This window comes from Curcuma longa, chromosome 19 (genome assembly GCF_044706935.1).
Source record: "Curcuma longa cultivar G26 ecotype Majalengka, Jawa Barat chromosome 19, ITB_CL_G26_1.1, whole genome shotgun sequence".
Classification (NCBI taxonomy): Eukaryota; Viridiplantae; Streptophyta; class Magnoliopsida; order Zingiberales; family Zingiberaceae; genus Curcuma; species Curcuma longa.
Window position 1 is genome coordinate 1666214 of NC_133879.1, and position 14316 is coordinate 1680529.

The window sequence follows — 14316 nt, forward strand, 5'->3', positions numbered from 1 at the left end:
CATAAGGTGTTGTGCTGCTAAATTTGGAAAATTTTTCCATGAACGCCATATTTGGTAGGTTGAAACATAAGGAAAGGAAAAATTTTCGTAGTGGTTAATTGTAGTTTCTTGATTTACCTTCTGATGGTCGTGAAATTGATTGTGTAGGATCGTTAAGATGACGGATTCTATTTTTTGCTACAATAAAACGAAAATGAATGCCTATCTCGTCCATGTTTAGGATGTCAAGTATGATAGTTAAGAAAGAGCTCCTTAGCATATGATCGCCAATAACATCTTAACATACAAATAAAACCACATTATCTCAAGAAATTCAACTTTCTATAAACAAGCAACTCTTAATGTCAATGTTAAATTGTGACATATTCTTGTTTTGGAATGCTCCAACGTTCGATTAGTAAGTATGACTCTTGAATCTCATTGTTTTATATGTACCATCTATGCTTGGCATTATTAGAAAAATACATGCAAACAACTAATACTCTTGTATCCTTGTCTCATGGATTAATTGGCTCAAAGGAATTTTCGTATTAGGGAAAGATTTCTCTAACTTATTGATGAGTGACATTTTCTACGGGTAAATTAGGATTAGAATGGATTAGTTTGGACCGCATTTTATATCACAAATATGAATTTTGGACTATTTTTTTTATTTTGGATGAATTATGATGGTTATTGTGATTTTAATTAATTTATGGGATTTTATAGATATTAATTGGTTGTAATGTATTTTGCAGGAAATTCAATTAGGAGAAAAATCAGTTTTGGTTCGAGTTCGAGTTCAAGTCATATCCATATGTGGCTCAACCAAATTTAAAGGGGTTAAAAGATTCAATTTAGACTTAATCAGTCCTCAAATCTGCAAAGCCCAGTCCAGCACTATGCAAGCCCAAATCTGCAGCCCAATCAAACAAATTCGGCCCACATAAATTACCGGCCCATTTTAGTCCAATTTCTGCCGGTCCACTTGCTTAAACATGGCGCCGGTTTATCACAAATTTCGCGGTTCAGTTGCTAGGGTAAAAGCGAAGGTTGGTTCATCGCAGAAACAGAGCTCGCGATTTTTAGGTCTTCTTCTTCTCCTCTTCTCGTCGCGACGCCGCCACCACGCTCCGCCGTCGCGGCCACCTTCCTTCGTCATCTCCCCCTCCGATCAACCCTCGAGCTGCGGCCGACGTCCACGAAGATCCACGAGCACCGACGACAACGCAGGGGAGCGGCCGGGAGCGATTTGCTCCGGTAAGCAGCCTCTTCAACCCTCCGGTTCTTCAGTCGTCGTGAGCGATTTGCTCCGGTGATTGAGGGTCGGCAGTACTTCATGGGACTTGCCGTGGGTGATTTGCTCCGGCAACCTCGTTGATCCTTCACATCCACCGGAGTAAGGCACGGGACACCGTCCGAACTTTGACCATCTTCTCCACCGAAGACGCGAGGTAAGTCACTGTTTGGTTTTCTAATCAGTCTGTGGTTTGCAAGGCTGAGCAGGGGCGAAGTTCACTGTCTTCCCCGATCTGAGCTCGCCGGAATCTGACCATTTCCGGCGGCGCTTGTGTTGGGATGTATACTAGAATCCTGGCTATGTAAATAAATATTCTGAAATAAGAATCACATTTGGTCAATATTTGCAGTGTCCATTTAATCTATATTGTAGATTAACATGGTGTGCGGAGTCACACACGGAAGACCATGTTATCAGTCCCTTATAGATTATAAACAGTGTTCACAACCAAAATGGATTGGACAAACCATCGGAGTGGTTGTAGTGTAATTTGGTCTTAGTCTGTCTTGACTATAGAATTACACTAGTACACTAAGTGTGTATTGAGCAGGACCATCTGAGGATTGTTCGATTTATACTGACTATATAATCGAACTAAACCTCTGTTACTATAGATGTACATGCTCTTAATCCCGATATAATAACAAACATGTGTGCTTAATATGTACTTCTTTGATTCATCAAAGGGTGAGGTCTAGATCGATAGATCAAAAGTCCCGATGAGTTGGGAAGTAGTATTATGTACATGGTGTGTTGTTGATTATAGAAGGAATCTGTGTCCTATAATCTAGGTTGATGATGTCCCCTTGAGGAGCTCATAAGGATTATCATGTAAACCCTGCAGGTGGACCTTGTCCGCATGATAATGAGGTTGAGTGGTACTACTCTTGGATTAGATGTCGATTAAATACGAGTTGTCAGTAACTCATTTTAATTGACGGACATACGATATCTTAAACATAGGGAGATTAATGTACTGATAGTAAGAAGGAGCCCATATTGTAATATGGGATTGGTGCGGTAGTTCGATAATAACTCTTTAGTGGTATGAGTTATTATTGATGAACTAAGGTTGTGTGTTCGGGGCGAACACGGGAAGCCTTAGCTCATTGGAAGGCCAAAACTAATTCCTCCTCTAGGTCCCTGTTGTAGCCTCTGGAATCCTCAAGTCCACCTTGGAAGAATTCGTGAAGAAACCAAGTATTCGAACCAAATAAGAGGGTGTAATCGTGATCGATTACACACCTTGGTAATCGATCAGCTGATCGATTACCAGTTTTCTCCTCACCGCGAGTAGTAATCGATCAAGGGATCGATTACCATGCTGGTAATCGATCACCTGATCGATTACCAAGCGGAAAACACGACTAGCCAATCGATTATCATGCGTGTAATCGATCACCTGATCGATTACACGTGTTAAAGAGAAAAGAGATTATCGATTAGTTGATCGATTAAGGCTCGCGGGTTCGAATTGGAAACTTCTGAAATCTTGCCGTTTTCTCCGATTTGATTGAATCAAATTATACCAAGTTTATGGAACAATTATACCATGTTTATGGCTCTAATTATACCATAAATAAGGGATAGAAAAGCTATAAAAGAGGGGGCAAGGCTTGGTTTGAGGAGACACACAAATCTTCTCCTTGGTGGCCGAGACCTTCTCGGCAGCCAAACCCCAACTCTTCTTTCTTCTTCTCTTTTCTCCAGGCAAAGAGAAGAAAGTTTTAGCAAGCCATCGGAGGAGAATTCTGGTGGAGAAAATTCTCGAAGGATCGTTGCCCACACAACGTTCGAGAAGAGGAGAGGAATACGGCAGAAGATCAAGAGGTCTTCGGGTACAATCTTCGTCCTTCCGAAACGTCGGAAGTAAGGTATAATTTAATGTTTCCGCAATTAGTTAAATTATTCCTGGATCCTGTAGACCAAACACAAGATCCCAACGATCGGGCAACTTGAGATCGTTTCGAAAAAATTTTTGTTCTGCGAGAATTTACCGGAACGGTTTTTCAAGACTTCCCCATCAGCATGTTCATCCACGTTGGTGTAAGCTGTTCAACATGGTGTCACGCTGCTGCTTGCGAGCTGATTGGAGCCATCCTTCCATTCCCTGCTATCCACCTTCACCGCATTCCTCATCTTCTCCCCTGTTCTGAGCTCCTCTCTTCAATGGTGTGCCGGCGCTGTTGAGGGAAGGATCCTAACCCTAGTTTTCATTTCTGTTCTTCACTGCTCGTGTTTACCTTGTTTCCTATTTACAAACAGAAAACCCCCCGTTCACTGTAAATATGCTTTAACTTCTAACCCTAACTCTAGTTCTAACCTAGCTTAAGCATTTCTTTTCCTTGGTTGTTAGATAGCTGAATTGTCAAAATTCCCAAATTGTTGTTTGGTTCTTGTTAGTTCACCACTGATACACTGCATTGGTTGTGAGTTGTGGTTAATGTACAGTTGTTGCATGAATGGAATATGGATTTGGTTGAATTGTTAGGTGGTGATGGCTGTTACCCATGTTGTGGCTAATGTGTTAAGTTTTGAAAGATTTCATCTATGTTGTTAATTTTGTTATGGATGTATGGCTAAAGGAATTATCAGTTGGTTAGTGTGATAGTTGTGCTTGTATGAAAAAATGTTGATTTTGTGGTATGATGTTGTTGATTATGTTGTGGATAACATGTTTTAATGGAGTTAGCCATTTGAAGGATTTTGTAATGTTGTGTTTTAATTGTAAATGACATTTGTGTTAATGAATGGTTTGAAGTTTGATGGAATTATATTTTGTTTCATGTATGGATGTTGACATTGAATGGAATAAACGAATCATCATTGTTATATTGTGATAGTTGTTCTCATGCATGATGGTTAGTTTAATGGAATTATGGTTGTTGGGAATTTTGCTAATGCTCTATTTATTGGAACCGGTTCTAGATGTTGGATTCATGTGCACATGTATGATGTGGTTGTATGAGATTGTAGATATACGTTGTAGACATGTCATTGTATAACACATGATGGGGAATTAGAATGTAAGTTTGTATATGTTGCATGATAAATTCATGTTGTATGTTTGTTGTCTATGTATGTATAGTTGTGTGATAAATCCATGTTGTATTCGATTAATGCATGTGTATTTGTAGAGTAATTTGTAAAATTTGCAGAACACATGTTGTATGAAAGATATTTGTATATTGTAATTTATGTATGTTGCATTTGTTACAAGCTACTTTGCCGGAGAGAGCAGTGTGGCTGAGTCACAAACTGCCGAGCCGAGTGGCCGAGTTGCCAAGCCGAGTGCTGAGTGCTGAGTGTCGAGTGCCGAGTGACCGAGTTGCCAAGCCGAGTGCTGAGTGCTGAGTGCTGAGTGCTGAGTGCTGAGTGTCGAGTGCCGAGTGGCCGAGTTGCCAAGCCGAGTGCTGAGTGTCGAGTGCCGAGTGCCGAGTGGTCGACTGCTGAGTGCCGAATGCCGAGTGGTCGACTGCCGACTGCCGAGCCGAGTTGTCGAGCCGAGTGGCCGAATGCCGAGACGAGTGGCCGATGCTGAACTGCTGGGCAGAGTTGCCGAATGGCCGAGGCGAGTTGCCGAATGGCCAAGCTGCCGAATGGCCGAGCCGAGTGGCCGAATGGCCAAGCTGTCGAATGGCTGATCTGAGTTGCCGAATGACCAAGCTGCTGAATGGCCGAGCCGAGTTGCCAAATGGCCGAGCCGAGTTGCCAAATGGCCAAACTGAGTTGCCAAATGGCCGAATGGCCGAGCCGAATGGCCAAATGGCCGAATGGCCGAGCCGAGTTGCCTAATGGTCGAATGGCCGAATGGCCGAGCCGAGTTGCCGAATGGCCGAGGCATGCGTTCAATGCAGTTTCCTTAAAACAGATTTGTCCCCTCCGTCGGTGCTTAGAGGTAAAGACGGGCGTCTGTTTCCCAGGATACAACGACAAAACCGAAAAACGATCAAGCACAGATCGTTGTCGGCGAACTGATTACACCCGTAGACTATCACAGGGGAAAGCAGAGGAAAGAGGAAGCGAGGGATCGAGAAAGCTCTTATCTCCATTCTCATCGCTGCCTCGCTGCCTCTTTTATAACCTCGCAGCATATCTCCAATTAATTAGAGATTAATGGTACGATTAATAATATAATTAATGGATTAATGACATGATTTGAAACATCAGTAGTAATACTCGGCCGTTTCAACGTCAAGTCATTAACTCATCCGTTACAAAAATGGAACGAGATGCAAAATGTTGGTTGATCCGCTTGGGCAAATTCTGCCCTGACCGGTCCGACATTCGACGCGCCCAGGTTGCGCTCGCACACAAGTTATCTTGCGGGCAGTGCAATCCGGGCCCTGGATTTGCACCCCCCTCGCACCCACGCGTGAGAGAGAGCCTCTCCCCTTGTATTTGTTCACAGCATCCATGCTTGTGATACAATATAAACAAACCAAGTTGCCCCTCAACTACCAATGTGGGACTAAACTCCTCCATATGAGGGTCTTCTCCATCCTTCCATTTCATTGTTTCCATTCATATTTCTAACAGCATTTTTGTGTTCATTGTTTCCATTCATATTTCTAACAACATTTTTGTGTTGTTGTATGGTGATAAATAATTTTGTAAGTGGTAGGCTATTGTAAATATAATTGTTGGTTGTTGTTTATTAGTGTAAATTGTAGGATTTATGAAAAGTCTATAAAAAATTAGGAATGAATAGAACAATAACAAATAAAAACCCCCGCAACAGTTTAGAATAAATATCTTGTCATTGAATCCGAGAGAGACGACCCGGATCTTCCTATTCTACTTAAAATGATAATAAGAGGTTTGGTAATAAATAAATAAATAATTTTGATGGTGCAAGTGATACAAATAAATAAGAGAAAATATAAACAAATGAATTCCATACAAAACACCCGCATCACTTATTCACTTAGTACATACTCTATAACAATTTAATTTAGGTGCTTTAACACGGTCCGGTGTTAGAAAGGACAAGAAACATAATTTACTTCATCCTTTCTATAATACTTTAGATTTACCTTGAATCAAACATTCAATTTAATAATTATAAACATAGAAAACCATTGTGTCTCTTTATTTTCTCCTAAATGCAATACAAGAATGGCAATAAATAAGTTGAGCTAAATTTTATGATGTTTAAACTTATTTGATAAGATAACTAAGCTAAGTAATGAACAAAATTTTTGAAATGATTGTTTAAGTTTAATTTAATTTCTTTTTTATGAGTTTGAGTTTAGTACAAATTTGATTGTTTGAAATTTTTACATTTTAAATTTGTTTGGTTGGTTATTTAGCTTGATAAGAATTTTATTGATGAATATGATTTATAAATATTGTTCATAAATATTATTTACGAACCTTGTTCACGAATATTAATGAGTTGAATACATATATGTTCAAATTTATTTGTTTAGTTTAAGTAGTTATTCGAGCTTGTTTATTTAATTAATCTTGTGTCTATTAATAAACATAAATAAACTCTTACTAAATTGAATACCAAATTTATTCACGAACATTTGATTAATTTACAATCCTAAATACAATACCATTCCTCAAAATCATTAGGCATGACTTCAACCTTCCCTTTATTATATATTGGCTAGAATACTCAATAATCTCATCCAACATGTTCATTCTACTCAACTTCTTTTAATAAAAAAAAAAAAACTTCTTTTAATAAAAGATAATAGAATCTCAAATTTTATTCATTTTGACTCCACATTTTGTCGTCTTTACATAAGAGCCCCTCAGGTGACAAAATGACCATCAAAAATATTTTTAAGCTAACCATTTTGAATATTCTAAATTTTCTCTTTTTAAATTTCCCTTAAAATTTTTATATTATTTTTAAATTATATATGAGATATGCATTCAAAATTTTTTAGAATATTTTAAAATTGAAGAGAATATATTTTAAAATTAAGTAGAGTACATAAAAAAATTTTAGAGGTAAAATATTTTTTTCTTAATCTTTGTTCCCCATTTCTCTCATGATCACTATATTAATATTTAACATGATTAAATTGATTATTATATAATAGAGATTATTATAATAGACAAAAATAAAATCTAAATAAATTTAAAAAATATTTTTTTAATAAATAATCATGGAACCAATAGTTTAAAATAGCTGAGCAAATGAATTCCACCTTTACTTTAAATATTTTAGATAATTTTTCCGCCGACGAGCGTCTGCTTCTTTACCTTGGAGTTCGGGCGCCAAACGCTTACATGAAGGGCACAGAGCGAGCCCAAATCGACAAGCTCTTATTCCAAGCTCTTGCCTTCTCTCGCTTTTCCGTCTCTTCATTTCCCCCAAGTTACAGGCGGTCCTAATGCGACGCTTCGTAGCGAGCTCTCTGATGGCTTCCTCCTCTCGCCTCTTGCTCATGGGTTTTCTACGCCCCTCTTTGATCCACAGGTTCAGTAAAGCTCCAACGCCAAGGTAAATGTTCCTCCTATACGGCATCTTGCTCTTTTTCTGAGCGAAAGATTCACGCAATCTTTTATTAATATAATGAAAGAGCGCAAAAGAATCTTAAAACCTATGTTGCATTTTAAAGACTTTTCTTAGGTTTTTTGGAGACCGTCTTTTCATCATTTATCCAAATGAATGGCAGCAAGAAAGTTGTTTATGACCATCTTTGTTTGTTTGTTTGTTTTTTTTTTTTCTATTTGAGAGCTTTTAATGCCATCTTGCTTCGATCTTGATCTCATGTTGTTTAGTTAGATGGAACCTATTGCCTCCTTGTCAGTTGAAACGTTTCCTTTAAATCCAATCATTCTGCATTTACTTGTAAGGACACTGCACCTTTACACCATAGGGTGCAATTATTAGTCATATAGCTCACTTCGACTATCTTGCTTCCTCAATCTTCATTTCTTGACACCATAGCGGTGTTCTGAACTGTTCTTCGCATCAGATGTTGATTCTGTATTAGCTGGTTTTCCACGGTATTTTTCAATCAACTCTATGTATTAATCTGCTCTCAAACACAAGGAGGTTCTTTCTTTTTCAAGAAAAAAGATAAAATGTATTTTGATTTCTCATGTTATTTTGCTAGACTTAGGCCAATATTTTTCTTTATCTTGAAAGTTCTGTTAGTATAATCAAGGAAATAAAAATTACTTTTGAACAAAGAGATTAACAGTTTTTATCATCGACTTCCTGACTAAACAAGTTTGCTTTTAGCTAGACATGATTTAAACATTATACATAAACAGAATCTACATAAGACATTTTACTAGTTAATGCCATGGTTTCTGAATCCTTACACAGATGTTGGAGAACAAAAATATTTTCTAATGGCATGTGAAGTAGACCTTTGTACATTCAAATAAACAATTTCTCACTAGGGACACCATACAGTGATAAGTATTGCGAATCTAACTTTTCTCTGTTGATGTTTTTGTCAACTAGAACAACAAATAACAAATAACACATAAATCCTAACTATTTAAGATCCACTAGATGGATATTGAACTCTATGTAAGATTAATATCACAATTCACTACCAATATCAGATCCTTAACTCATTTTTTACATGTATTAAGTAGAACCGCCTTTGATCTCTTTTACCCTTCATGCATCCAATCCCATAGTCAGTTTTCTCTAATCACAGAATTTATTGGTTGCCTTTAAACATGTCTGCCATATTAATGTTTTTCACTCATCTTATAATTGATTGGAGTTAATCCTAGTTTTTTTGGATAAATAAAAATATATTAAATCCAAAGAAAAATGTGTACAACCAGGATTGGGCAAGTCTCATTGTCATAATCAACTGCCCCTCTTCCTTGGGGGTTACTTATGTCTGACACAACGTCAGATCGGAATATACCCCCAATGATCGATTTACATATGTTTGCGCACTCCTGAATATCCACCCAATATCTAACTACCCCTTCCTAAAGAAACTACTATTTCTTGCTCACCAAACATAGTGAATCATAGAAGACAAAGTCAGGTGATGGGCTTTATCAACAGTTGACTCCTTCGGTAGTATCTATTGAAGATGCGCATCATCCTCCTGTATCTGGACATCTCCTGTCGCATATATAGCTAGTTTATGATCTTCCTCTAAAATTCCCAATAGGGGAGCATTCAAAAAACAGATGCTCTTGTGGCTCTAACACCTGACGGTAGAAGGTGCACTGTCGATCCTCTAAGTACTCCTGCTTGTCTTAGTGGAAAGACATTGCTGTAACAACATCTAGAATGTGACTGCATGATTCGATTGAACATAGGCCTTCCACACTATTTGGACTCATGGTTTCTTGGGACTAGGGTGCCTAAAGAAATCATAAGCCCGTGTCACACCATCATCTTGAAAAAATTAGTTTGCCAATATTTGTCCAACAACCTTTGGTGCCCCAGCTTTTGAAAGGAGCAGATCCTGTATCTGGAGCAACCTCTTGATTAGTAGGGAGTCTGTATGAGCAACCTCTTAGGACTAAGCATCAGTGCACTTTAGGTAAGTGTGATGCACCCATTTTATCCAAAGCGCATCCTCCTTGGCTTGCACTCACCATAATACTTTAGCCAAGAGGGCTAAGTTCCAAGCACAGATCACGAAATCCCAAGCCACCTCCATCCTTTGGTCTGTACATATCAGCCGAGGAGATCGATGGGTGCTTGGACGTCCACATGAAAGATCTGCATATGCTGTAGGTACAATCAATAATACCCATAGGAGGTAAGATAGATAGCCAAAAGTACTCCACTCCATGTAACATAGAGGTAATAAATTGTGCTTTGCCTGTAAAAGATAGAGTTTTTCGAGGTCAAGCATCAATTCGTTTACTTAGCAAATCCAACAGGGGGACTAAAATTAGGAATTTGAAGTCTCATTGTAGCCAGAGGAATCCCAAGATACCTAAATGGCATGGAACCCTCTTGAAAGTCTGTAATACTGAGCAGAGCCGCATACGTGTCATATCATCAACCCCTGTCAGGTAGATATATGACTTCTGTCTATTTATCTTAAGACCTGATGCCACACCAAACTCCTGTAAAATGTAGTCAATACACCTATTGAATCTGCATCACCTCTATTGAAAAGAAGTAGATTATTTGCGTAGACCAAGTGAGCTAGTATGAGGTAGGTAGGCACATTGAGGTGGTAGTGAAAACCAGGATAACCGGTACTTTGCTGTATCTGTCTCCTAAATATTTCCACACAAATATCAAAAAGATATGGCGATAGAGGTCTCCCTGTCTCAGTCATCTGGCACCTCAAAAAAACCAAATGCCTCCCACTATTAGCTACTGAGAAGGACGTGGTAGTCATAGACTTCATAATCCACACATCAAATCCATTTGGGAAGTATAATTTGATAAGGGCCTTACGTAGGAAACCCCAATGCACTGAGTTAAAGGCTTTCTGAAGATCAATCATCATGATGCACCTTGGAGAAATCCACTTCCTGTTGTATGTTTGAAAGATATCCAGAGCCAAATGAATATTGTCTGTGATGAGTCGACCTTCCACAAATGCAGCTTGAGATTAGTGAAGGAGTTGATCCATAACACCAGATATTCTACTTGCTAAGATCTTGGAAATAACCTTGTAGAAAACCATGCAACAGAAGATTGACCTATAGTCCGCCACTTTAGTTGCATGTGCTGACTTTGGGACTAGAGATATCAAAGTATGGTTCTATCTTTTAAGTAGCTTACTGCTGTTGAAAAATTCTAGGGCTGCAGCAGTAAAATCCTCCCCCTAATAGTGCCCTGAGCTTGTTTGAAAAATTTTGATTCATAGCTATCCGAGCCTGGTGCTCGCTGGTCCCCTATATCAAAGAGTGCTGCCTTGATTTCTCCAGCTGTTGGGAGGCGAACCATTAGATCTTGCTGATCAGCCCCAAGTTTCCATCCAAATTGCAGACTTGCATGAGGGAAAATCGATGTTGTGCTGGAGATGCCTAGCAAATCTTGAAAATGTTGATGAAGGCTTAAACAACCTCAGTAAACAACTCTGTAAGGTTGCCATCTACCTCATTCCTCTTATTAGTTTGTTTTACAAGTGCATGAAAATATGAGGAATTGCTGTCCACTTGCTTGAAATATCCTAACTTTGCATGTTGCATACAAAAGCTATGTTCCATGACATTCAAATGAGCTGTTGAGTGCTGTAGTTCTTTGTAATTGTCGAGTAGTGCACCAAGGGACAGATTGGCCTCTTGAACCTCAATTAGCCTCTGTCGTGCAGCAGCTGCCTGTGCTGTGATGTGTTGAAAGTGCTCTACATTCAGTTGTCTCAAATCAACCTTCAAAAGCTTCAAGATTCACTTGAGACATTATATGATTAGTATTTTTAATTTTTTTTTTGTAACCTTAGACATTCATTTTAACATTGTCATTTTTTGACACTAATTTTTAGTATATATTATTTCCTAACACCTTAACATCCTGACTCATAAAGAATGATTACTCAAAATACAATCTTATAAAAATTTTAATCTATGGGCACATGACATTACATAAAATCTCCATTTTACCCATCTAATCTTTATCTTATTGATGTTATTTTGATTTGTATTACTTGATTGTTGATAAACCAAATATATTTAAGTCTCTTGTAGCAAATTCTTAACCATCCAACCTAACTATCCCTCACATTTTTTAACATTGCAATTATATTTGTATTTTCAGTTTTAGTTCTAGATAGTTTAAACGTTTAGTTTTTAATTTTTCACAAAAAATTTAATTTTATTCTATTTAGACTTTTATCAATTAGCATAATTTCACCAAGCAAAAACATATATTAAGAACTTTTATCTTTAATATCATTGATGATTTTGTCTATTACTAATAAAAAATAGTTCTAAAAGTATTAATTTTTGTTGCATCATTGTGCTATACCACATCGATATAATTACTAGATTTTCTCATCCCTTTCTATAATTTACCTTAATAATTGTGCAATAAACTTTATCATACACTTTTTGTAAGGCAATAAAAATACTATACAATTATTTTATAAAATTTTATTTAGAAATCATTTTTATTCATTTCTAAATAGTTGATTTTTATTTCAGATTGGTCTAACTCTTTGTTGGTGTCATTTGAAGTAGAAAAAGAAACTTTATTGAAAGATGAGGTATATTTATATATAAGACTAGAAACTCATCTTAGAAAACTAAACCCATCTTAGGAAACTATCTATAATTAGGAAGTTAATAAAGCTAATTAATAGTTAACATAATCATGCCCAACTTGTTACAAAAATAATTAATTTGAATCCCATTTAAAGTTTTTGTAAAGATGTCCCCTAGTTGTTCACTAGTCTTCACATATCTTGTAGGAATCAAGTTTTGTTTAATCCTCTCATGAATAAAATGATAATTAATTTCAATGTGCTTAGTTCGTTTATGAAACACAGGATTCGATGCAATATGAAGAGCAACTTGATTATCCCACCACAGTTTTGCTGGTACTGAAACGTTAAATTTTACTTCAGTCAAGAGTTGATATATCCATATTATCTCACATAGACTGTGCCATAGCTTTATATTTTGACTCCACACTAGATCGTGACACAATATTTTTACTTCTTACTCTTCCATGAGATTAAATTTCCTCCAACAAAGATACAATAACCTGAAGTAAATTTTCTATTCATTTTGGAACCTATCCAATTTGCATATGAAAAATATTTAATATGAGTGTGTCCATGATTTACATACATGATTTTTTGTTCGGGTTGTTAGGACCTTGTGATGTAGAGGGGGGGTTGAATAGCTCAAATCGCTTAGTCTTAAACTAAGGCAGCGGGAACTTTTTAGCAAACAAACCACATTATATACACAACGCTAACTCAAATGATTTTACTTGGTATCCGTCTCTTTGAGGTGACTAATCCAAGGATTCACTCTCAGCTCACCACTTCCACTAAATCTTTTCCTTCTCGAACAAATCCTGAAAGCGGAGAAACCTTCTTGAGAGTTTTGTTTCTTCTTCTTCTAGAGATTGCTCCAAGTCGTGTAGTTGAATATCAGATGGTTTCTTCAGCACTTGAGCAAGAAATCTTGGAGCAAAATCGCATGAACAGTAGCCAACAACGGCTAACTTTCACCATTTAAACCTGTTCAACTTTTCTTGAGATTAGTCGACTAATTTGGTTAGCAATCAAATAACTTCTAAATCTTTTAAAATGGTGGCTGATTTTGTCGATTTTAAATATCAGTCGAATCGATTCATATACTAGTCGACTGATATGGATAATCTAGTCACTAGTCAAATTGATTCTCTTTTGTTTGCTTTCGAAATAGAATTAATCAACTGATATGATGAATCAGTCAAATCGATTCTCTTTTGTTTGCTTGTGAAATAGAATCAGTCGACTGATATGATGAATCAGTGAAATTGATTCTTTTTTGTTTGCTTCCGAAACAAAATTAGTTGACTGATATGATTAATCAGTCGAATCGATTATCTACTGTTTGCCTCAAAACAGAATCAGTCGATTGATATGATAAATCAGTCGAATCGATTCTCTTCTGTTTGCTTCCGAAACAGAATTAGTCAACTGATATTCATTATAAGTCTAGTCGATTCCCAAATCAATCTGACTGACATGGGATCAGTCGATTGATATGTAGAATCAAAGCTGAATAGCAGTATCAGTCGACTGTTACTAATATCAGTCGATTGTATATCATGAGCAATTGACTGATGGAAGTATTTTTATCGAATTCGTCTAAATTACCTCTCGCGCATTTAATCCATGACGTGTTCAATTTTTCTTCTCTTGCCAAAAATCTGGTCATCGACCTTCTTGAACTTCACTTGTCTCACATTCGACCTTTTGACTTGTAAGGATTTTCTCTTGCCAAGAGTTCGCTTCTCGACTTTCTTAGACTTTTCTTTGCCTCACATTCAACCTTTTTACCTGTAAGGACTTTCCTGCACACTTGATACACAAGTGAGGTTTCTTATAGTTTGCTTTAAGCTTTACTAATATCTACCATCAAAATTATAACTCATGTGGATGATTACATTAACAATCTCTCTTTTT

General features: G+C 37.2%; 1 protein-coding gene across 2 annotated transcripts in view; it reads left to right on the top strand.

Moving 5' to 3' along the window:
* Positions 1-7513: 7513 nt before the first annotated feature.
* The window catches only part of LOC141812595 (DNA mismatch repair protein MSH1, mitochondrial), a gene marked incomplete in the record, with an annotated part of 95246 nt that continues 88443 nt past the window's right edge, over positions 7514-14316 (top strand). For both annotated transcript variants that reach the window (XM_074700605.1, XM_074700606.1), the window contains 1 exon segment: positions 7514-7742. In XM_074700605.1, coding sequence (XP_074556706.1) covers positions 7633-7742 — 110 coding nt within the window.